General features: G+C 40.1%; 1 protein-coding gene across 2 annotated transcripts in view; it reads right to left on the reverse strand.

Moving 5' to 3' along the window:
* Positions 1–26,091, reverse strand: part of Tpk1 (thiamin pyrophosphokinase 1) — a 240,713-nt gene extending 214,622 nt beyond the window's left edge. Inside the window, exons 1-2 of one of the 2 annotated variants that reach the window (XM_048340405.1) lie at positions 26,074–26,091; positions 25,797–25,852 (exon numbers count right to left, since the gene is read on the reverse strand). In XM_048340405.1, the coding sequence (XP_048196362.1) occupies positions 25,797–25,839 (43 nt within the window). In that variant the 5' untranslated portion in view covers positions 25,840–25,852; positions 26,074–26,091. Of the gene's footprint in view, positions 1–25,796; positions 25,904–26,073 lie in introns of those variants that run through there. The other variant, XM_048340406.1, reaches the window with a different exon arrangement.
* Positions 26,092–26,795: the final 704 nt, after the last annotated feature.

Below are 26,795 nucleotides of genomic sequence, written 5' to 3' on the forward strand. Positions count from 1 at the left end.
GATACAGAAGAGGTAATGACAGAGAAAACTCAGCAAGACTTATAGTAATAGAGACAAAAATATACCTTTAGGTTTTTGTTGTTATTGTTAATTGTGCTGGTCCTGGAGTTTGTACTCAGGACCTGGGCATGGTCTTTGACCTTTTTTTTTTTTTTGCCTGAAAGCCTACACTCCAGCATTTAAGCCACAGCTCTACTTTTGTTGTTTGCTTATTTGTTTTTCTGGTGGTCACCTGGAGATAAGAATCTCATGGCCTTTCCTGCCAGGGCTGGCTTCAACACTATCCTCAGATCTCAGTCTGTAGAGCAGCTGGGATTATAGGCTTTTAGGTCAATGTTTAAGTAATGGCCATGAGCTTCCTCTCTCTGTAATCTCAGCTGAGAAGATTCAAAGGGTTGGTTTGGCTTTCATGCTCCACACTGATGTGCCTATTATTGGTCTTGCCTGGAGCATGGTCACAGTGTTCCAGACAGCTGTAAGGTTGTGACCCTCTTCCTTAAATCTAACACAATGAAGTTAAAATAAAATCAATCTTAACTTATTCTGGCTAATCAATCCAGGTTTTCAGTAGATGAGTCAGCAGCTTAGAGCATCTAAAATCACAGACTCTTCAAGCAAGGGAGAAAGAACATATGAATGAGACTATGAATGAAATCTTAAGAAGACAGGCTAAATCTGCTCATCAGTATAAAAGCCATAAAATGTATGCCATTAGTGTGTGAACAGGAAACACCAACACAGCAAGCTGTCAATGAAGCTCTTGGCATTTCCTCTTTGGGGCATGGATGAAGCCGGGAGGAGGGAGAAATAATTAAGACCTCCCATTTTCCCAGGTATTGCTTGTCCCAAGAGAATATCAACTGCTACTGTTTTATTACACAGTTACAATGCAATACTCCTTATGCACAATTACTATGCATCTAGCATCCAGGACTGAAATTCTCCCCACTATGTAGGAAACTCAGTGGAGAAAAGTTTGCCTCTCCTTAGTGCCAGAGAACAGAGATGCTTAAATAATGCTTAATAAGTAACTCCAAGAATACAAACCAATGAAACATTAGAAATCGAAGCCTTGTATATGTGCTTATGAATGCAAGGGGGTAATCCTATAACTTTATTCCATTTTGCCAAAGGGAAAACTAAGGCTCCAGAAGCAAAGTAACTTGTGTGAGGTCCTATTACCAAGTGGGAGAGGATTTCCTATGGACATGTCTGGGCTCAACTTTGAGGCAGCCCCATCTTTATCAGAGTTGATTTTCTATTTATGATTGTACTTGCAATTATCTGTGCTGTATCTCACTAGAAAGACTTAAGGAAAGGCTGAGTGGTTCACAGAGCCTATCCACTAAGAGTTCCCACCACAATATTACACTATCTGCCTGTGAACCTTTGATGACACAGATATGTACAGGAAAGTTAAAGGAGTCACGGTAGCTGAACATGCTACTTCAAAATGAGTCACTTTGATAAAAGGATTCTTTGAACAGAAGGCCATGGAGAAGAAGTAGACTCCAGAAGTGCTCTTACTCCATTTTCCTATACTAGGACATTAATTTATGATAAAGATATTCTCCATGCAAGAAGGACAAAATGCTCATCACAGGAGATGACTCGAGACCCTCACTAGCCTAGAGATGGCACCAGAGAAACCCACCCAGCAATCCCCACCAACAGCCTCTACTACCAACAGTTTCTGCACAATTTTCCACTTTGCAGATCTACAGCCCTTTACTGTGGCCTTGTCACTTCCAAGAGTTTATTGTTCTTTGTGGAAAATTCAATAAAATCTCAACTGCTAAATCCAAGTTACTCTTTCTTACACATGGTTAATAAACTCATTTCTTTTTCTCTTGTTAATCTATCTTCTGCTTCAAGGGGCTTTGCTAAAAACTTAGAAATACGCATGGCTAATTATTTCTTAACTGCTCTATGAACCTTGGAGATACAGGGCAATTTTGGTGATGATTTTCTCATTTAAAGATCCTATTGCTTGAATATCTTAGATTTCTCTGCCTTTTAAATTTTAACACTATTATTTGTTCCTATCTGTTTTTAAGAATATTTTCTTAAATGATATAATACATGATTCTGATCTTTTAAAAGTATTGCAATTCAATAAATTTAAGTCAGCAATTTTTCACACCACTGGGTCATGACTACTGCTTAGATGATAGTAAGTGCTAATCCCAATCTCAGAGAAGATTAAATATGAAAGCAAAAATGTATCTAAGAATCCAAAATAAAAGGAGGAGAGAGAGAGAAAAAAAAATGCTTGTCAAGAACAAAGCTATTTTTTTCTCAGAGCTGGACAAAAACGCCTAAAGCAAAAGCTAAACAAATACCAAGTGAAAACAAATAGAGTAAGGGAGCGAGAAAAAAAAAAAGTGCTTAAGAACAGAGCCATTGGGCTGGGGATATGGCCTAGTGGCAAGAGTGCCTGCCTCATACACATGAGGCCCTGGGTTCGATTCCCCAGCACCACATATACAGAAAATGGCCAGAAGTGGCGCTGTGGCTCAAGTGGCAGAGTGCTAGCCTTGAGTAAAAAGAAGCCAGGGACAGTGCTCAGGCCCTGAGTCCAAGCCCCAGGACTGGCAAAAAAAAAAAAAAAAAAAAGAACAGAGCCATTTCTGCTCACACAAATCAGAGCCCCAAACAAAGTGAAACAACACCAAACGCAAACAAAAGTTTTGTTTGTGTTTCAAAAGTATGGACCTGGATGAGCTCTTTTGTTTAAAAATATTAATTCAAGCTGGGCCCTGGTGGCCTACTCCTATAATTTTAGCTGTTCAGGAGACTGAGATCTAAGGATCAAGATTCAAAGACAGCCTGGGAAAATAAATCTGATTAACTAGCAAAAAGCTGGAATGTAGGTATGTGGCTCAAGTGGTAGAGTACTAGCCTTGAGCAAAACAAAAGAATACAAGGTCCTCAGTTCAAGGACCAGTACTCTGGCACCCCAAAAAAAATTTTTTATAATAATACTGAAAAAAATCTGGGTTTGTTGGCATTCCACAAGAGAATGCATATTTGGATATAAAAAGACTACATGAGACAGAAATATTACTTCATAAGATATACCTGTGAATGGAATTCCTACATATGCTAAAAACTTGAATAAAAGCAACAATTTAATATATACTCTGGAGCAAATGGCAATCCTTTCTATATACCCAAATATTTCTACAACCAAAATATCTGGACATATAGAGTAAGAATTAAGTTGATAAGCTTTTACTTCTTTGGTCCTATGTGAGGGGATTACACAGATGGAGAAAAGGACATGCCGAGTATGATTATGGTTTCCCAACTCTTCACCCTGAGTCTATCTGTTGCAATGCAACCTACAGCACATGTATCCAGAGAAAGGAGCTACTAGCAGAGGTCGGAGGCCATGAATCACAAGCTGCTAAATTCTGTTGTTGCTCCCCTAGTTATTGCTGTGGCTATTCCATCCAGCCATCCTGAGAACAAAGAACACACTTCAGACTGCTGGTCCTTACTACACTTTCTCTGCACTCTTAACACCCTTTTTCTGCCTTAAAGGCACTTGAGGAACAAAATCAACTCCATACCCCCGTGAGGCCTCCAGCACCCTTCTTAGGAGAACTAAACTCCTGAGAACAATTTGACACCCAGAGAAGGATCAGGTCTTTGTGTCTGTGACAGAGTTCACTGTGGAAGTTGCTGGGGAAGTAAAGTGTCTGTGACATTCACAGTTCACTGTGGAAGTAAAGTGTCTGTGACAGTCAGAGTTCACTATGGCAGTAAAGCTTCCCAAGTTGAAAGCCTTACTCTCAACAGTGCTGGCAGTAAAAGCCAATAAAGGCTCAACCTACTAGTGTCTTCCCAGTAAAAGTTCTTGAGACTACCAGGCTAGATTCCTGCTCTGAAACTACCTATTAAGGAAATTAGCTGTTCGTTAAGCAAGTCAAGTGTATGTTGGTTAATCTACAAAGCAGCTGCTTTCAATTGCTGCCCAACAGAAAAGACTTTGGGAGAAACTGCGCGGCAGGCTATGGAATACTCTTGACCATTGAGTGCCACAGCTCACCTAAGGTCCTCTATGCTGCAAGTCTGTTAGCTGGCGCACTGGGCAGAATGAAGTAATCTCCAACCAGGAGCATCCTAAGGACTTTGGACTCATCCCCTCCCTGCCAGGGCTACCAGGTATATAACTTTTAAAAAGTAGCTATGAGCTCACTTGGGAACTCTACAAACTAGATGTCTTGTGACTTTCTGGCCTGATATGTCCCACTGAGGAGTTAAGATCAATGAGAAGGGCTCAATAAGCCAAAATTTGTCAGAAATGATTCAAAGACTTCTAGTCTGATACCAGGTACGTCTCATCCTTACAGAAAGTAGAAGCTATTCCTGTGAGGAAAACATTATCCCTAACTCTGGCACCTAAAACGAAGTCACTGGACCTCAATTTATAGATGCCTCATCTCAATTGCTTGCTCCTGGTTTTCTAAGTTGCATGACAATGCCCACTGGGCTGTTACAAGCTATTACATCTCATCACTAGCAATGCACAGATGAAAATGAGAATGGTGTCTGCTGGGTAAGCAGACACCCTCTCTCAGCTCTGGCCAGTAGTTTCCTTCATGAATTTTATTGTACTATTACTGACTCTTCAGCTAATATCAATGTCCCATCTCAGGTTGGCCTCATCCGGTTTCTTGGATTATTATTGACAAGCCCTCAATTAAATTTGTATGAGACAAATTGCACAGATTTGGACTGAGTCTCTTTAGATATGATTAATCAGAGTGCCTGAAAGAGAAGGATATTGATGTGAAAAATCATCAGGAGTCTAGACAGTGTAGATGCCGATGGGAGGTAATTCTCCACAGGGATCTCACATTTCCATGTGTCTCGTGAAGGAGGAATTGACCATTTCTGCTTGTCTTGTAAGTTAGCATTGGCTAGTTTTGTTCCAGACTAACTTTTTAAGGATAGTTTGTAAGGTAGAGGCACTGTCAGCTCTGTATGTAAAGATGTTACATTCTAGGGCATTTCCTTCTCATTCAAACAAAAAATAAACTAGAGGCTCATAAGCACTGGGTTTCTTCCATGCTACTTGTAGGTGTTGTTACATCCATACCACAGAAAAGGTGTTCTGGGAAACTGGTCCCTATATGCATATCCTTTGGCTACTGCTACTGCTTGGGTAATAAAACTGTCTCCTATCTTCTACTGATGCACAAGAATCTGTGACTAACTTATTAGGTTGCAGGAGAAGGTAGTCTCTACAGTTATTATTTATGGCAACACACACACGCACACACACCAAATAATAACGCGGTATTAGGTAGAAAAACGAATGGCTTATAAGCATTTAGTAAAATCTTTTTTTTTTTTAATGTAAGAAGCCCCAGCACCAGTGGCTCTTGTCTACAATCCTTCCTACTGGGGAGGCTGAGAATAGTACTGTGGTTCAAGGCCAGCATAAGCAGAAAAGTTCATGAGACTCCTCAATCCATAGCTGGGTGAAGAAGCATGTACCTGTCATCCCAAACCAGAAGGGAAGTTGAGATTAGGTGGATCATATTACAAGGCCAGACAAGGCAAAAAAGTCCATGAGACTTTGACTCAACAGAGGAAAGCAGGAGGTGGTAGCATGTGACTATGATGTCAGACACAACAGGAAGCATAAAAGCAGATGGATAGAAACTTCAGTAAATGTCCATGAGGGAAATGAGAACATATACTAAGATACAAATAACTAGTGAAAAACAAGGCTGGAAGCATGGCTCAGCAGTATTACACTAACCTACCATGCGTGAGGACCTGAGTCTGAACCACAGTATTGAAAAAAAAAGTTAATAAATTAGAAAAAACAAACACTCTACTTAGCTGTGCCCTGTCCTCAATTGCCATCAATACTTGTTAATGTCAAACCTTATTATCTATGTCATATCATTGGGACTATATAAAATAAAATACATTATTCTTAGTTATGAAATGAACAACAGTGAACTTGCACAGAGCTGAGGAAAACCAGAAAATTAACCATGAGACTTATCTCAAAAAAATTTCAAGAATTAGTAAAAGTACTGGTATCCAAAATATTATCTTTTAGGGATGTATACTGATTTAGATTCTACACCTCCATTTATGTTATAAACAACAAAGTAGCAGAGGATAAATATTATACAAGTCACATTTCTGAAATGTTGAAGAATACTATAGTTTATAGGAACAGTAAACATGTCAGAAGGATACATATTCAGGCTTGCGGGTAGAAAACATATGTCTATGTCAACAAGACTGTGGAAAATGATAGCTGATTTTCTTTCCTTCCATGAGACAATATCAACTACCTCATAAAGCACAACACACTTGTTCATACCACAAACCACTGAGTCAAATGATGTACAGATGAAGATAGCCAGGGAACAGGTCTTAGTAAAAGTCAATTATCATCGTTCATAAATTTCTAATGGCTCATTATAAACAAAACCCAGGAACAAGATTTAAAATTACATTATTTTAAGGACAGGTTATTGTTCATGATTGATAACTTCCATACTCAGCTAGGTAGGGGGCTAAGTCCACATGTATCTCCAGAAGATAAAATTAAATCCACAAGCATCTTCAAAAGATAATTCTTTAAAATATATTTATACATACCACCACCACATGATTAACAGACTTAAAAAGTAAACACGGTTGCTTACTATCAAATAGCCACTATGGTTGAGTTCAACCACACACAAAAATGTATTTTTATCCTTGTACACTCAAATAAGGATGTAAACAAGGCCCACTCATAACCTTTCAATCTCTTTTAATCACTATTTTCCTTCTATGACTTTTTATTGGTTTCAGAACAATTTATTTGCTGAAGTAACTAGGCTGTTTGTCCCATAATATAGATTCAGCTGACTGTAACTAAGGGTATCATTTCACATCTTCTGGAATTTTTCAGAAGCTGGTAGCTTGTGTGAGTATCTATTTGTGGGCCTCCAGCTCTAAATCCATTCTTCCACATAGTTTCTATGAACATAAAGCTGAATTTAGTAAACACTTCTCCATGGGGAGCTACCTCAGAATGAGCTTCTGCCAGGCGAAAGTGGAGGAGGGACACCACAGAAGGAAGGGCTTGTCTCCCTGGTTCCAGTGGACTTGTCTCTTCTAGGCTCCAGCACTTAGGTTGAAAGGCCAGCCTCACCAAGAACCTGCCACTGGCAGCTTCTATAGCATGTCCCTTGCAGATCTGCCAAGATGAGTCCCCACACAAGGTATCTCACCCTGACCAGCCTCCCTGGTACACCCAAGTTCAGAAAGTTGCAAAGTAGTAGGAAACAGGGTACCCTGGTTTTCCTCTGAAACTCTTGAATCAGTATATGGAAAGATAAAGTCTGTGTCATGGTACCTTCCTGTGGACACCTGTTTACAAAGATAAGACAGCTAAAATATAAGGACTAAGAAAGTCTGAATGTACAGAAATAGAAAAAAAAAAGATTCGTAAATAGGAAAACATCAGCCAAGAGATAGCTAACCCAGTTATGTTCATCAAAACCTCATCATAAACAGGTGCTGGTGGCTGATGCGTGTAATCCTAACCACTCAGGAAGATGAAACCTGAAGACTGAGATTTCAAGTTAACCAAGGTGGATGAATCCTAGAGACTCATTGTCTCCAATCAGCCAATGAAAATCTGGAAGTGGAGGCATGACTCAAGTAGCAAAATCCCAAGTAGACAGAGAAGCCCTGAGGTTTAAGCTCCAGTAACCAATGTCAAAATAAATAAAAATAGCCATTTCACTGCAGTTAGCTTGATAAAATTATTCATTTTAGGATATGCTTGTTGACTTGAAAACAGAAATGCATGTCAATTATGTCAGGTATGGGTGATATTTCTGCAACTTTTATAATGTTTCCAGAGTGTGGGGCCAATGCTACAGACTCAAGTACTGCTCACTAACTGACAGATGGGAACTAGTCCTAGGAGCTCCTGATAACACAAACCTCCAGGGAATGGCTACGCACAGGGAGCTTGCTAAAACATTTATCACCTGCCCTCCACCAGAGCTCCAAGGGAAAAGTCAGATACTAGCACATTCCTTTCCTTTAAAAGCATATAAACAGAAAATCGTATTTTATCCTCATTGAAACAAGCAAGTACATCCGAAAGAAAATAAATCTGACAAAAAAAAAGAATTAAAAACCTTACAGTGAAATCAGTAATTTCCCTAACATTTGATACTGCCTTTTTGTATAATACCTGTTTGTTTTTTTTCTACTTAAGGTGGTCTTTCCAAAAAGCAGTTAAATATCATCATGCTGCTCTCCAACTCCACTTAATCTTGACTTAATAGTCCAAGTAACCATTAAATCAGGTAACAATTACTATTTTATTTTGCCCATTTTATGGTTACTCATTTCCATGAAATATTAAAATGCTACTAAAAACCCTTATTTCAACAATTTGTCATACTGAGTGATGACACTACATTCCGATCCCATTTTGAAGCAAATTTTACAGAGGATCAAACCCACTCTAGAAGTATGCATTATCTTGATTCAAATATTCACCAATTTTCTTAACAGTAATAAAAGTCACTTACAAATAAGTACAAAACACAAAATTCAACACTTGAAATGGCATGTCCTTGTCAAGAATGAAATTACAGTCTTTAAAAGGCATCTTTAGAAAGGATGACTAATATTATTTTAAGAACGGAGACTAAGAATCTCCCAGTCACTCACCAAGCACGTATGAAAAAACATCAGTTTGAGACTAAAGCTCAAAATGTTGAAGCCTACTTGGTAGTACATGAAATTTTTTTTAAATGTTTTATGACTTGAAAACATAATTACAATCAATTGGGTAAACACTGGTTAAGCATGGAGATGCCACAACCTGTGAAATGCAGATTTTAAGGATGTTTCCTACCAAGCACGACCATTCACAATATATTTCAAGACCACTAGCGTGTGAGATGCTCAGTTTGAGTACCCTGACCCCATGGATTTAAAAGTAGTGTGGAAAGTAGATTCAGTTTATTTCTGGCAAATATCACATCTCTATCCCAAGCCCCAAGGGCAGAACTATGTCCCCACTGCACCCCACGTAGACCTTCATGTCAGCAGAAGATGAAGAAATGCTTCTTGCTAGCTGGATCAGCCCTGTGCCAGGCCACAAGAGTCCTCAACTCCATCATTTCCACAAAGGATTTCCCTTAGCTCCCGTGCCGTGGGAGCTAACATGTTTTGATATCTCTAAGGAATTGTAATCCTATTAGAGCTCAATTCTGACCACCCAGGTACTTTGTTTAGCCACTTGGATCACAGAGCTACAAAGGAAAACGCAAGACGTCCAGGTGTCACATATGCCTCTCCTTATACCTAAAGGGGACACCTTGCCACCAACTACCATCTCTTTCAGTATCAAGAACAGGGCCAGGTAGTATCATAGCAAGTCTTTTAGTTGGACCTAACATACCCAAGTTACCCAGGCCAAAGACTTGAGTGAATACTAACTAAATATCTTTTGTTAATTTTGACAACAGCAGAGCTATAGTAGTAAGGAGTATGTTACATGCTAATCACACAGAGATCAATGTATATGGAGAGAGGTAAAAATAAGCAACCTCAACACAAATGAAAAGATATTAAAGCCAGGCACCAGTGGCTCACACCTATAATCCTAGTTACTGAAGAACTGAGATCTAAGGACGGTGGTTCAAGATGGCAAGCGGACAGGCAGGAAAGAAAGACTCTTACCTCCAATTAACCAGCAAAAAGCTAGAACTGGAGCTGTGGTTCAAATGGTAGAGCTGCTAGCCTTAAGCAAAAACACTATGGGACAGAGCCCAGCCAGGATCAGAGTTCAAGCCTCAGGACTGCACATGTGCGCACCCATAGCCACCCCCCCCCAATCACTGATATAAGCTACAAATGGTTATAAAACAGAGCCTCACATACAATATCCACCAGAGTTTTACTGTGGTACAGTGGAACAGTGTACAAACCATGCCCTCCTATCTGCCCCATAAAAACCCTCTCGAGACCTCTTCTCATTTCTTTCCAGAGCGGAAAATGTCCCATTGGCTTAACCCTCACGCACTCAGGCTCTGCCTCCAAAGTAATATAAATAGATCACTGTTATCAGTGCTGCCATGGCTAAGACCACATGCTAGGTTTTAGACTTTCTCAATTAACACAAGCTTGAAATAAAACTCTGAGGACTCCTCCCTTCTCCCTTCTAGCTGGAAGCACCGTTTTTGGTCTACATTCAAAGCTTTGCATTCTCTTAGTCTTCCCTGGCCTCCTTTCCCCTATTCTGTTCATCTCAGCGCAATCTTGGCCTCAGTAGTTGGTTCTCAGGGAATTTCCTGTAAAGATCCACCAGGCCTTCAACAAAAGCTCAATCTTACGAAAACATTCAACATCTGAATTTTTTTTTTTACTATTTCTGTATATACCATATTGTTATGTTTTACAGACTCAACAACACTCTAGCAAAATAATAACCTTCATGACAGCATCTTCTTTGGAACAGAACACAGTCCTCTCTCTCATTATGAGCTTTGGCCAGGCACTCCAGGTCCTAACTCTACTCTAATCATTATCATGGTGATTCATTACTTCACTTCTCTCTGGGATTAGGAAGTTCTACATGCCTATCCTGGTCCATCATGATATCAGCCAATACTCAGCATCGCACCTGGTTCAAAGCAAAATCTCAAAACACAGCAAAAAAGTTGTAGTTAAAAATAGAATTTGTAGAGAGTATGTGAGAGACATATCAATATGACTACCATCATCCTCCATTGTCACTGAAAAAAATGTGTATATTCAGAAAGTAACTTCAGAAAACAAAGTAATTTTTAATCTCTTGGTGAATGAGTTAGTTACTGTAGAAAGTAGACTTAAAAAGTCTAGTCCTAGGACACAATCAAGGGATCTGATCAGACAGCGGTCTCTGTGTAGTTCAGGGCCCTACATGAAGGCAGATGAGAGGGTGGTAAGGACAATGGTTCATTCAGCATAAAAACTGTCCATCTTGATGATTATGTCTCGAAGGGGTGTGTATGCGTGTGTGTGTGTGTGTGTGTGTGTGTGTGTGTGTTCAAGAGCTAGTCTATACAAACTCAGAAGAAATGAAAAAAATACTTAAAAGAAATGTAAGATGTTCATTTAGCTTACCTTTAAAAAGCTGGCAAGCTCTCTGCAGTTGGGAGCAAACATGCATAGACTGAGCAGGTCAATAATGGGCACCCACAGTGATGGATATACACTGAGACACAAGAAGTTTGTTCTGGCTGATAAATCAGGCAGCTGCTCGGAATTGCATCTCACGCGGTTTTCACCAACAGCTAATTTCTTGCTGTCAGTATTAAAGCTACTTAGAACTATGTGCAGTTAACTATGTCACCTTCTCTTTATTTTTCAAGAGAGATAGCAAGTTCACTTGCTTATAGCTTTGTTCATATTCACAAGCAGTCTCCCCTCTCCAAAATGCTGTCTTCTGAACTAGCTTCACATTTAACACAAAATTATACTTACATACACACTCATAAAAACATTATGTTACAGTATGAGGCATTCTAATAAAAATGCTATTTTTTGGAATATGTTCTTAATTTCCCATATTTTCATGTCTAAATTTTCATATGTCCAACTTCAGGAGAGAAAAAAATCAAGTTGTAACCAGTTATTTTTTAAACTGTAAACTCTAATTTGCATTTTTACCTCCAACCTCTACCAATCAGCATTATGCAAATTGCAAGTACTGAATGCAGAATATAATCTCCAATATTTCTATTAAAAAGTTAAAAAATAGACTTTAAGTTTCAAAGTTTATTTTTCGAGAACAAGATTATTCCATTTGAACTTAATAAAAAGGAAATGTTTCTAAAGCAACTACAAATACATATTTGCACATATTGAATATCATTATAATATTCCTCAATAAAGATCACCAAATTCAAGAAATGGATAAGTACCCAGAATCTCTTTCCTCATTGAGTTGAACAAGGTCATACTTCTGAATTTGTTTGTTAATAAGCAACCAATTAGATTTTTGCAAGGCTCTTTTTATAAGCAACATTTTATAGTAATGAAAATTCTGATAAATGTTAAGCTGGTATTTACCCCTGTGGTTATGACAGTCTATTAAAATAATTTATCCTCCTGAAATTTAAGTGTCAGTTCTGTGTTTCTAAGTTGTGTGTAACAAAGTATAAACTGTATTCTACACATACACACACACACAAACACACACACCACACAAACACACATTCACATGAAGTTCCAAATAAAAATATTTTCATAGCAACTATATTAATTCCCTTATAATTAGCCTACAGTAGCAGTAGAAAAGTACTTTTTTTTTTTTTGCCAGTCCTGGAGCTTGAACTCAGGGCCTGAGCACTGTCTCTGGCTTCCTTTTGCTCAAGGCTAGCACTCTACCACTTGAGCCACAGTGCCACTTCTGGCTTTTTCTATATATGTGGTGTTGAGGAATCAATCCCAGGGCTTCATGTATGCGAGGCAAGCATTCTTTCACTAGGCCACATTCCCAACCACCAAAAGTACTTACTTTTATCCCCTGTATATTACAATAAAGTTTCATATTACTAAAGTAAGATTTTTACTCTGCATCTAGAAATCACTGAAAAATCTCTGGGCCACCATGCAAATTGTATTAAATATTTTCTTTTAATCTCTGCATACAATTTCACAGAAATGTGATGACTTTTTCTTAGTATTATATCTCAAAGATGCTTGTCACCTTTCACACTGTCTTGCTATTCTTTGAGAATTTTATTCAAAAATTCAGTGACAAACACCAGGTTCTTTCACACTTCTCCTCTCACTACCCTTGATTGGGGAAAGGCGTCTGATTTAGTCAGCACCCATATCCACAGTCTCCAGAATCCCATCCTCACCCCAGACCATCAGAGAGCTGCCCACCTCACCTCACCTCACCTAGGTGTCACTGGGCAGAGGGACGAGCAAGTGTCTCAGGTTCCTTAGATGAAATCATTACAGTCTAATCCAAACACTTACACAGTTCAACTCTAATTTTTCTCAAGAAGTCATGATACACAGTCAGGAAAACAACAAAGAGAATAATAACAAGAGAAATGTCCCTCTTGTACAGACACAGATGTACAGAGCAAAACATAGACAAAAGGAATGCCAAATTGGAATTCAGATGGATCTTTCAACCAGACACTAATGTTACCACAGACAGAGCACAGGTTAAATCTATAGTCAGAACAAACCAGAATAGAATTGCAGCTCTCTGATTACTTTTGGGGTCTGCGAGTCCTTCATTTAAATAGGACTCACATTCCAAGGTTATTATTTTCTTTACAGCAAGGAAATCTTGTTCTCTCAAAGGCTGATCACAGCACTGTCAAGACAGTCACATACAGAGGCACGAAGGGGAAGAGGAAAAGGGAATTTAAAGTAAACAGCACTGGAAGAAACCTTCTGCCATCGTTTCTTTAAACAGTAGAAAATCTGACAGGAATGAACCATGAAACCTTCAACTTAGTAGTAAGCTCATCCTATTTGTCATCCTTAGAAATTTCACCATCTCTAGGAAGCGTTCACAAGCATTCAACAGAAGTTGGCTCTGCAGGAATTTACATTTAAAATAAAATGACTTAATTCTCCTAAACTTCCACTGGCCTTTGGGCCTGTGTTTTCCCAAGGACTGTTACAATAACATATCCATGTATCCTTGCGTTATCTACATACGTTTATATTAGGTAATCCTGAGACCATTTTTGGACAGACACCACTTTATCATGTGGGAGTACAAACAGACATCACTGCTGGATATGAGCTGGGAGGAAGGATATAATGCCACTGATGGCGAAGAGGCTGCAGACAGAGAACTTTAAATAAAGCATGACTACCATGCCTACCTACCATACATTTTCTTTTCTCTGCTTAAATCTTTATTCAATCTACCTGGAGTTGAGAACCTGTGCAAAAACAGGAACTTTCAATAAAATATTAAATTAAACTACAATCCTGGCATTTTCAGGGCATCAGATTAGCAGCATCGAGACTGAATCTATCTGAAATTACATGTGGCAGATAGTAATGGATTAGCTCACGAGAATTATTTGCATCTGTCTACCATGAGGTTGACAGTGTTGCCATTAAAAAAAAAAAAAGGAGAAGAATTACTTTCAACCTTCAGTGAAAATGTAGCCTGTTATCACTACATAGGATTCTGACATTATGGGGAAAAAAGAAAAAAAGAACAGCTCTTTAGAAAATTAGGTCTTATTTTAAAAGCTCATGTTCAGATACTGAACAAAGATAAAAGAAATTAAAGTAATTTCCAAAGGAAAAACTGTCAATAGATTCCAAGCTTCTTCAAGAACATTCAGCTTTCAGTTTCACATTATAATTAGCTTTCAGAAATTGAAAGTTCCAATTGCTCATGTACAATCCTCAGTGAAGGGGGAGAAAGTTACCATATTACAATGCAGCCTATGATGTATAGAGTAAGTAGAGCTTTAATACATAAAATGGAGCCAAAAGAGGAAAACTGGTAGGAATATAAAAGAGGTGATCAAGAGGGTTTAGAAGTCACATAGGTAAAGGCTACTGCTTAAACCATTTTCTCCTTTTAATAGTTTCCAGGACTGAACTCAAGACTCTCTCCCCTCTAAGCTTTACTTGTTGGACTGAGACCTTAACCAACAGTGTAACTTCATCTCCAGGAGTAAATATATTCTAAGCTTAAAGCTACACACAAAATATGGGCTTTTGTCAATCTGCAGATGAACACTGTTAATTACAATTATTAAGCACAGGCAATATGAGCCAGCCAGCCTGCTTGCCTTCTTTCTTTCTTTCCTTCCTTCCTTCCTTCCTTCCTTCCTTCCTTCCTTCCTTCCTTCCTTCCTTCCTTCCTTCCTTCCTTCCTTCTTTCCTTTTTACTTTTGGCAGTGCTATGGTATAAACTCAAGGTCTTGAGCTTGACAAGCAAGACACCTGAGTGACACTTTCAGTGTTTTTGCTCATCTGTTGTTGTTAATTTTGTTTGTGTCTTAGGTTATTTTTTCAGTCAAGGTCTCATACATTCTCCCAGGCCAGCTTCAGAATATCTATGCCTCCCACATAACTGAGCTTATAGGTATGTGCCTGGTGTATTTCTGAAGATGGAACCTCACTAAAACTTTTGCTTAGGTTGGCCTCAAACCTCAATCCTCTAACTTCTAAGTAGCAGGAGCTACCATACCTGGATAATGAAATTATTTTTTAGTTAACTAGAATGATAATATGTGCATGGCCATTCTTCTCTGAGTTATGACTTATGTAAGAAAATGTGAGGCAAAGAAATCATAATGGGTTTATTTCTTGAAATTCTTTGGAATATGGAATCACTACATCTCACTTCCTAGTTCAAATGCTTCCCTAAGCCAGGAATTCCATCCCTGTCTTACTGTCATTAACTCAACTAACTCACCTACAACTCAGTCTTAATTCTAATTCATTCAGCATTCCAATCACTGCTATGTACAATCAAAATTAAATACTGTACTGGAGACAGAGGATTTCTTGGACCCAAAGTTTTCACTCTTCTAGCCTTCATTTGTTTCTATAATATGGCTACCTACTTGTAACAATAATAAAAGTATCCTCTTATCTTCTACAAACTCAGGCTCTCCTGGAAAACTGAGCAACAGAGCAGTAATTTAGTCACTGTAAGGGAAAGTTTTAAATTCATTACATTGTTGACATTCAGCAAAAATTATAGAACATGCTTCTAAAATTACCTTTGAAGTATGAAAGGGTAGGTTAGTTTATTTTAATTAAATGATAGGCTATTTAATTATTTTAAACAATTAGCAAAAGGATAAAACTAAAATTGCATAGTATCATTCTCATATATTACTTAATTTTACTATATATGCACATTCACCTTCAAATCGTGCATGTATCAATGATGATTAATAATGCATGATTAATATACAAGATTAAAGAAATAGATACTCTATTACTGAATTATCTCATCTGCCTGTTAAACCAGGACTTGAACAAAGTGTCAAATATAGACTTCTGTGCAACCAAGTCAGTAGTCCAAAGATTCAGGCTCTAAGAACAGATAACACACGATTTCCTTAAAAAAAAAAAAAAAAAAAAAAAAAGCCCTAATGCTTTCACTTGCTACCCATTTTTCCTATTTTCCTTCATTTTCTCCTATTTTTGACACTGTTCCAACAGCTATTTGCCTTCACAAATTACAGCACATTAAAAGTAACTTTGGAAAACAGTGTTTGGACTAGATATTGTAGGCAAGGACACAAGGTATACTTAGAGTTTTTCCTCCAAACAGTGTTTGGACTAGATATTGTAGGCAAAGGATACACTATGCACAGAGGTTTTCTTCTAACACCATGTCCCACAGGTATATAGCCCTTCTTGTTTGCATTGAACAACTAAGTATGTCAACATTGATGACTAGCTTGCTCTCCATCAAGACTTTACAAATGAAAAAACTGGAAATAAATCAACTCTGGTGTTAAGATATCAAAGATATCAGTATAAATTCATGCTTCTTTTATGCACAGGCACACAGATCTGTGTGTTTCCTGAAAATAGCCCTGATAGGGTCTTGAATGGACAGGTACTACAGTGGCACTGAGCAAAGAAGCTCTAGCTTCGAAACACCATTCTCCCCCAATGGGGACCAATGGAGACCAAGGCTCCATGATGTAGTTGACTCCACAGCAAGAACAGGGCACAGAACACAAGGTATGGCTAGAGGTACTTCCTGATGGCAGAGATTAGGAAATGTCCAGAACAGATGGGAATTTGTCAAAATGTGCAGGGTAAAAAATCCAACTCCCAATGTGTAAAGCTAGAACTTTTTAAGCAACAAAGGTGTGCTGGATTATAATTCAGCTCAGCAGGGAAATAAAAACAAAGTAGAGGATCCTTTGGGATAAAAGGCAACATCTGAGAATCCTTTCAGTAAGTGTGAGGGCTTCAGTCACTAGCTAGGACTCAGAACAGGACATTGATATTCAAGAGGCCTTGCAATAGACATAAAACAGAGCAAAGCAAACTTCCAGAGAGAAACTAGACCCCTAGAGTATCACCCCCTCCCCCCAAAAAAATCTTCAAGAAAAAAATAGGATTTGAGCTGCATTGAGATCACAAATGGAAAACATATCCTGGAAACATTCACCAGGAAGAGAGAACGTCACTCCAAGTTTGGTAACAATGATTCCAAGTGTGCCATTTACTTTGTGCAAAAAAGTAAATAGAGACAACCTAGTATGGAATTTGTGCAGTTCATATGTGCCTCAAATTGCATGATATGGTGAGAAGAAATTTCTGTACAGAAATCAACCACCTCCAATGTTCTTATGTCAGCCAAGTGTTGTTCATTTGTGTATGTGTAACAACTGCTTCAGCAACTCCAAGTTTTAGATGTCACAAAAATGATTCTGCTTCTCAATCAGAAGATTGACTCAAGCCATTCCACTACAAGAAACAGTGGAAGGGCAAAGTATCATTCAAGATTTTATATCTAGCAGTGTTCCTACCCAGTAAGTGGAACCAGTAACTCTCCTCATAACAGTGATAGAGAGGTTAAGTTCAGGTTTCAAGAATACATACTGACATGTGCATAATCTTTTCACAGTTATTTAGTGCCACAGCCCAGTGCATACTTAAGGAAGACCCCTGGTTTCCATAGACGCATGTCACTTTGAGAGTAGATTCCCTTCATTTAAGAAAAAAGGGCTACTGCAGGCATGTTCAGACAGATCTGCCTCAGGCCCTAACACTCATTCAGGTGAGTCAATCATAGGCAAGAGAGAACTTTCAGAAACCAGTTGTTCCCAAGATAATCTTAATTTGGCTCACAATAACAGAAATTAGAGAAATAAACCATCTCAGCTTTAATCAAAAGCTATATAAAGTTGCCACCAGGCTTCCTATGAACGAACTATTCTGGTTTTGAAAACTACTGTATTGACCTGAGCACAAGACATCTGGAAATGTTCATTACAGTCTCCTCTCCTCCCTCCCTGTGTCTTCCATGTTCCTCAAATTCCAGGACAATGTCTCCAGACCTCCCGTGTCAGCTTCTGTGACACTCTATTCCTTGGGTACCTTACACACACCAACCACCTTCTACTCTATTTCCAAATTCCAATTAAAATGATAAAATCTAAAATATTTAAGGAATGAGAAAGTATTCAGAGTTCACTCCAACACTTACGGGTTGGAAGGGTAAAAGATAATTTCTACAGTTGAAAAGTAAAACAATACACAAAGATCAGCTTACAAAAACTGAAATGCATAAAATGATGTGTTGTCTAAATGCGGCATTACTGAATACTGCATCCACTTCCCTGTCTTAGGAAACTGGGGAGGAAATACAGATTCACACAGAGAGGCCCACGAAGGCTCATTTCCTCTTCTTCCCTTCTGCCATGTCTAGGTCATTTCCAGGTGTTAGCTCAGTATGTCCAAGCTAATGAAAGGACAGGTTGAAATTGGTTACTGAGGAAATAATGCTCCCTCTCTAATGACATAGAACTTCCAGGTTTCACAGAGTCACTGGGTGATCCAGCAAACCTGAGGAACTTATGCATATAAGATTCCTCCCACAATCATTTTCATGACCTTCCTAGAAGAGGAGAACTGAGCGAGCACCTGCCTTCACTATTTCTCTGCTTACATGAATTTTCACCAATAAACATTCCTTCATAATTGCATCTAAGATATATGTGTACAGGCCCAAGGCACATTGAGTTGACATGCTTTATGTTTTTTAAGAGGTGCATTGTAACTTTTAATACTCATGGCCCGTAAAAGACTATTAATGGGCAAAAAAAAAAAAAATGAGTTCAAAAGAAGTTAAGATGACCTAATTACTCACCTTTCAAATTAACAATGAAATCAGCCAATAAAGCCTAATTTCTAAAATATTTAAAATCATAACTTTCATGCACATATAAAATTAATACATGCCAGATATTTTATTAATCAATTAATGAGTATATTAGCTCGAATTTCAATGTGCTTGCAGGCAATCACTGAAATCTATTTGCTAATAGATGCAAAAAAGGTGTATCTAGGGAGTGTTCCCAAACCTAGTACCAAAGCACTCAAGCATTCATGAACTAACAGGGACACTGTAGAAATTAGTAGCTTTTTACCTTATTTAAAAAAAAAAATCAAGTGTTAGATATTTTTAATACCAGTAGAACCATGAAAAAATGCCTACTATGTAAGAGTATCATAAAACTATTGGTTAATAATCCGTATTATAAAACGAGTTATAATAGCTCAGAAAAATCTCTTCAGAGAAGAAATCAACTGTACTGGGCCAAGTATGGTGGTTCACAATTGTAATCTCTTTACTCTGAGGCACAGGTAAGAAGATCACAGTGTGAAGATGGCTGGATAGAAGCACCATACCCTATCTGAGAAGGAGAAAGAAGGGCAAGGAAAGAAAGACTGGGGGGGGGGGGGGAAGAAAAGAAGGGAGGAAGGGAGGGAGGGAAGGAGGGAGGGAGGGAGGGAGGGAGGGGGGAGGGAGGGAAGGGAGGGAAGGGAGGGAGGGGAAGGAGGGGAAGGAGGGAGGGAGGAAGGAAGAGAAGGAAGAGAAGGGAGGGAAGGAAGAGAAGGAAGGGAGGGAGGGGGAGGGGGAGAGAGAGAAAGAGAAAGAAAAGAAAGAAAGAAAGAAAGAAAGAAAGAAAGAAAGAAAGAAAGAAAGAAAGAAAGATTTATCCCCACTGAACAGCTTGCAGTATTATGAGTAAGAATCATTGGAATAAATATTAACTTCTGCTACAGAGGTACAAAATAGTCAACTAAAAGAAAGACCAAAGTGTTCACCTGTGTATGTCACTTCAAGGTCTACTAGACAAACACAATGTTCTACTGAAAGGACAAGTAGTAATATCTTTTGCTCATGTTCCAGTCTTGGACTATTTTCCCAGCTTAGATTAACACTGGTACTATAAGAAATAATAACTGGCAGTGGTTCATTTTCAAAGCTAGGGATGTGACCTGACTGAACTAAAAACTACTAGGAGCTTGCTTGCATAGTGGCAACCATGAAGTTCTTGTACCTGGAAAATCCTTAAGCACAAAGGATATCAGAGAGTGGCCACCTAGCAAGGGAAAACAATGAAAAATAACACTATAAAGAAATAACTTAAATCTGGGAATGGAGATGGAAAGGTAACTTACAAGAAAGTAGTAAAACTTAGGCAATGTCTGAGAAGAATATTCACAACATAGTACTCAGCCAGTGAGGAACTGGGGGAGAGACCTTCATACCAATAGGATAAAACGCTTGCTCTAACTGTTCTAGTGCTCTGGCCCACCTCACAGATCTTAAAAGACTGTGGTTAACCATTAATGTCTCCATTACACTGTACTTTGTGTCTCCTAGTCCACTCTGAGTCTGTGTGGGTGAGAGTGTTTCTTATAGTACTAACTTAAATAAAGAAAAAGTCCTATGAGATGGTGAAGGGAAGATAACTTTGGACAGAGGATCCCCAGATAGCATCTTAGCCTAGCAAGCCAAAACCAAATGCAAAGGAGACATTGTTACCAAACATCTTGTCTGTGCTTTTCCCTAACACCTTCTAGTTTCCATAACTTTCTCATGATCTTAGGCGTGGGATTTGCAGGAGGAACCTGAACTAGAAATTAATAACCTATCAGAATGTTGTGGGATCCAACCAATAATTACAATATGGGCAACCAATCGGATCACACTCCAGAGTATAAGAATCGGTAGACTCTGGGCCACCCAGACAGATGCACATGGAGACAGCAGTACAAGTTAGCCAAGATACTTATGTTTGGAATAACGTTATTTCTAGTTACTCCCCCTTATCTTTGAATTTCATTCATCAAATTCTTGACAGAAGATCCCAAGAAGGTACAGCAGCAGAGCAATGACTAGAGGTAGAACTTAACACTGGCAGGCATTGTCTACTGCTAAGCTACAAAACTTAACCTATAGGGCTACCACCCTCGCAGTCTCTATGAGCTGTGATGTCAGAAGAACTGTGAGGAAACAGCAAAAACATTGGAAACATTAAAATTAGTCTACCTCAAAAGGATTGTGTTTTGAGGTCAGCCTAGGCCAAAATAAATGAATAATTACTGAGACTACCTCAAGAGTAGGACCATACCTGAAAAACTAAAGCAAACATAGTTGAAAATATGACTTGAGTATTTCAGTGCCTGTCTAGGATCTGAGTACAAGCAACAAAATAGAGAACAAAGAAAAGTAAATAGAATGTAGGTGTGTGTGTGTATGCATGTGTGTGTGATTCTAAAGTGGGAGACCTGAGAGGCTACAATTCTTATAAGAAGCAGGACTTAGGTAGGGTTTGAGAATACCACGTAATAAATTTGTAAGTATAAGCAAGGGTATGGAAAGTTCCATCTTCCTACTGTTGGTTGGGGTGTTGGTTTAGGTATGCTATTTAACTTGGAATAATGAAGACACATAAATGTAACCTTCTCTTTGTCTTAAATACAGATGTTTTTAATAGTGAATTGTCTAACAATAGTATTTGTTCTCTCAAAAAGACAGCACTACCTGAGCATGTTCAAGCAGAAAAGCCAGACAGCACCACAGAGAAGCAGGCAGGAAGAACTAGCCTTGGAAGGTTAAGGACAAAGGAGGCCTCCTATTCATTCATGGGGTTCACTATTATATCGTTTGGTGCCTAGGGTAGGAAGATACCTCAAGAGCCGTTTTCCTGCTTTGAAAGAATGATTTTTCAATAGAAAGTGAGTTGAGAGCTAAAACCTTGCAACACATGACCTAAGAATATATCAAAAGCTTAAATTCACTAAAAGTCATAAAAACAAAGGAAACTATCTCAGTGTGAAAAATGAATACTTCAGGAGACAATGGTGTGATAAAGACACAGGAATAATTTCCCAACAAAATCCATTTGTTTGAACATCTGTTTGCCACCTAAGAAGAATAACTCTTCCTGATGGATTTAGCCAAGAAAAAAAAAAAAAGGTAATAAAATTCACTTGATAGAAAGTTAATGAACAAACCCACATTGTTTAAATCCACCTTATTTTCCAAGAAAACCACAATGTACCTGGTGTGAATGTATCAATATCTAGAGATATGATTTTCTCATTTATATTAAGCTTTAACACTTTAGCATTATGAATATCATGGGTTCACTTGATATCCAAACTTTCAGCTAAAAGAATAGTATTCCTTCTTTCTGGCTATGTGACAAAGTATCAATTTACAAATTGGTTTTCCTGAAAGATTTGAGATTATTCTTATGTTTAAGTAGTTTATGTTTCTTAAAGCATATAGCTATTAAAATGTTAATATACAAAGATGGGGGAGAGATGTGACAGAGACTAACCACCACTGAAGCACAGGAAGTTGATTCTGTAGATGATGTGGGAAGAGGTGGCTTATAAAGTTGATGAGATATTACTTAAAGCAAAAGAAACAATTTGGTCATTAACAAAGAGCAACCAAAACTTTTATCATCAAATATAATGAAACTAACTAAAAGTCCAATATAAACTAGGGCAAATACAAAGAAAAAAAGCAAAGTAAATTCAGAAAAAAGTTAAACTATAACCACACACATAAAGCATGAAGGGTAGCTACTAAGTCCTAGTGCATTATAAATAAATAGAAGGCAATAAAAAGGATCAATAATTATGAGTCACACACCAAGGAAACCATCTTCAGTCATATAAAGCAGGACATTTCCTAGAACACTGAAGAAAAAAATAGAATCATGACTGAGTGGGAAACTAAAATAGAATAAGTCCTTGAAACTCTAAAATCCACTACTTAAGAGTCTAAAACTTTTTTTTGACATGAGTCTTGATAACAAAATGTATTCCTAGGCAGTAGCTGGCCAGTGATTTCTTTACAGTACTGCAAACAGATGAAAAAGTATTTCTTTAAAAAATCAAATCTATTTATCTCTTGATAAATATAATAAATTTATATTATGTACACATATCTACATATACATATGCTGTATCTCTATATATACCTTTTGAAATAACATGTCAATTTCTGAGTACAATGAATCTTGATCATTGTCACCCTCTCCATCACTCCTACCCTACCAATTCCAATTCTACCCATCTCCACAAGTTACCTGGTACCATTTTCACAAACCGCATTGAGTATCTATCCATTCATCTGTATGTTCCCCCCTCCTTGAGTCTCATCCCCCTTGGATAAACCCGCTTCAGCTGCCTAGCAAGTTGCTGCCATATTGGACTGCACAGACCTAGAGAACAGACAAAAAGGAAAAAAACAAAACTATAGATATTCCTAAGCAATGTAGATAACTGCTATAGTGTTTCACTGGGTGTTAGTGGCTCAGGTCTGTAATCACTGCTACTCAGAGGTCTGTGATCTGAGAATTGCAGTTCTAAGCCAGCTAGGGCAGCAAAGTCCATGAGACTCTTATCTCCAATTAACCACCAAAAAGCCAGGAGTGGCGATGTGGCTCAAGTGGAAGAGCTCTGTGTGGAAAAAAAGAACCACTTTACATTCCTACTCTGATTTACTAAAACAGTTTATGCCATAGTTGCTTGTCTGTCTGTCTATCTATCTATCTATCTATCTATCTATAGAAAGGGGGTGGGAGAAAGGGAGATATGGGGCCCTTGTTTGAAGGCCAGACCTAGAAATGAGTCAGGAATCTCTACAGCATTTCACCTGTACAACAAGACCTATCTCAGAACCACCAGGGAAGTGCTTGATTCCATCTCCATGGATGTGTACTGGACACAGGATAGAGCACACCACGGCTCCTCATGGGCCTGGCCCCATTGTGCTGCTTCAAATGCAAGGACTTACAGCATTAAGGCCTTCCCCTCTGAGACTCTCATAGAAACAGCAAGGGCACAGTTGCCTTTCCTGGTATATTACTCCAAACTCTTTCCATCTTAGCACTGACCCTGAAAACTGACTTTTTGTTTTCCCCTCAGACTTACTGCTGAAATAATAGCTTCCAGCTTTTGAAGCTAAGCGTTTTATGTGTATTAACTCATTTAGGCTCACAAGAACCTGTGACATATTTCTATTTTACACATGAAAAAACAAATACAAGGTCAGGTAACTACTAAGTGGCAAAGATAGGATTGAAGCCCAAAGTTTCTAATTCTTCAATGTAACCTTTACTATGTAGTGTTCACAATCTCTGTAAATCTTTAAATCCAGAACAAGTCTGGAAGTCAACGGTCTACTTCATCAGATGTTTATTTTGGGTAACGCTGTTGGTTCTGGGACTACTGGAAAGCTGACAACTATTGAAATTTAATTTGCAAAATGTTACTGGATGATGCTTTTCCTTAACTTTGGAAAAAGTTAAGGAAGTAAATATTTGCAGGAATAAATACACCACCATTAAATCAAGGAAAAAGAAAACATTCTGTCTTCTTGCATCTATAAAATAACATGAAGTGATGTACCATGTAATACCATTTCCTTCCACAATGGACCACATCCACAAGAGTGGTTCCCTGAGATTCATAGACTAGTGACATGGTGTCTACCTTAACTTGTGAAGTTATTACGATGGTCACCTCTAAGATTACGTTTCTCAGAATGCATCCCTGTCCTTATGGTATTTGTGACTGTATATGTAAAGAATTTATCACAGTGAATGATGAGTAAGGAATCTTGACCACCTACTTTAGGTGTTTTACTATCACTACCTGATGTGGATCCAATCAAACCAGACCCCTGAATTCATAAGGAGCAATTAGAAACATTTTAAAAAAAAAAAAGGGGGGGAGGTGCTTTCTGTTGATGAAACTAGAAGTTCTATTCAATGGAACCATGCTAAAAACACAGGGATTACAAAATGCACTCACCTTACAAATTTATCACAAAGAAGTCCATTATCAGCCAGAAGAATGAGTGCTACATTGGGCACCCGTGTGGCTCAAGCGTGTAATTCTAGTTACTCCGGACGCTGAGATTTGAGGACTACAGTTCCAAGTCAACCACGGGGGTGTGGGGGTGGTGGTGGGGGGGGGGAATCCATGGGATTCTTATCTGCAATTAACCCGCAAAAACGATGGAAGTGTGGCTCCAAGGGGAGGGTGCCCCCCGTGGTGAGCAAGAAGGCTCAGAGGCACAAGTACCTGCCGGATCATTCCATCTAACTCCATGTCTAGTAATTTGAAAGTTAAAAAAAAAAAAACCAAACCCTTAAAATCCTTAATCCCGTGCCAGTGGCTCAAAAGCCCGGGAAGAACTACACACTAGACTCCTTCTGTCATGAGCCAGCAAAAAGCCAGGCGGGAGGAGTGCCTCAGGAGGGAGGGCGCCCCTGTCCCTCACCAAGGCCGGGGTGCAGGAGGAACCCGGCGGCCCTCAGGGGCAGGTTGGGCGGTGTGTGTTGCACCTGCTGGGTGTGCGCTTTGAGGGGGGGGAGGGGGGGCTTCATCCTTTCCTGCCGGGTGCGGGGGGGGGGGGGGTGGGGGGTGGAGGGGGGGGAAGGGCTGGAAATGCGGCCCCCTCCTCACCGCACCCTGGCCAGGCCGGGGCTCCTCCGCGTGTCAATCAGGGAAACTGAGGCACGCGAGCGCCGTGCTCCCAGGGGCGAGTCCGGTCCTCACCACTAGGAACCCCTCCCCGCCCCCTCCCCTCCGGAGAAGGGGGGGGAGGGAAACGCGCTTTGACCTTTCACCCTGCCCGGCAGGGGGCGCGCTGGAACCTTTCACCTCACGGACCGGGCTGGGAGGGTGGGGGGCGCGCTTTGACCTTTCACCCCGCGGCGGGGGCGCGCGGTGGAATACCGTACCGGCGGGAAGCAGGACCTCCAGCGGGGTAAAGGCGAGCTCCATGGCGGGTTACGACCTGTGCGTTCGGAAAGAGAACCGACGGGTCACGGCAGGGCCGGGATCCGCCAGGGCTCGCGCGGTGCGCACCCCCGCCTCTCCCCCCCCCCCCGCCCCGGGGCGAAGCCCAGCGTCGGGACGGACCCCCCCTCCTCCCTCCTCTCCCCTCTCCTCCTTCCCGCCCATCCGGGCACTGCGCCGCCAGGGCCAACCGTCCTCCCTCCTCCCCTCCGCACTTACACGACGGCGCGTGGAGCCGCCAGCGACGTGCGGGAGCGCGGGCTGCCGGGGAGGGCGAGGGCGGGGGGTGGGGGGGGGAGGGCGAAGTTCCCCAGATCGACCGCTCGGCGCTCGGCTGAGCGGCCTGGCGCGCGCGGCCCGGGCCGCCGGCGCGCACGCGCACGCGCTCGGGCCCCGCCCCCTTCCCGGAGTCCCTACCTCGGGGCGATCCTGGGTGCCCTGGGCTGCTGTCCACATACCGGTAGCAGAGCGCTAACTGCTTGCCCCGGGGGTGTCACTCCTCCCAGCCCGGGAAGCAGGTGGAGGGAGACGCCCTCCCCTGTGAGCCCGCCTCCGGGAGGAGCTTCCTCCCTCTGGCTCCCGGGACAGTCACTGCCTCCCAAGAAGTCAATGCATGACCCAGGTGCCCAAGAAATGCAGACTGGGAAATAAGTGGAAATAAAAACACCTAAATGCTTGCATAAGCTTACTTGCTATGACAAGTGTGAACTCCAGACTGTGAAAACCATTGCACACCTAACACACTTCATTGCTATAACAAGTAAAGACCTAAGGGTCCCATCAAAGGCAAACAAACTGCAACACCTGGACTGGGTTCTTTGTCTCCTTGGAGTGGACACATTAGGGAAAGCCAAATGCCAACGATTTCTTGGAGAAAAAGATAAGCAGAGATCCTCCTCCCCACCCCTTTTCCCCCAGAGGTGGGGGTCTCAAGGTAGGGA

This window comes from Perognathus longimembris, chromosome 2 (genome assembly GCF_023159225.1).
Source record: "Perognathus longimembris pacificus isolate PPM17 chromosome 2, ASM2315922v1, whole genome shotgun sequence".
NCBI classification, from domain to species: Eukaryota; Metazoa; Chordata; class Mammalia; order Rodentia; family Heteromyidae; genus Perognathus; species Perognathus longimembris.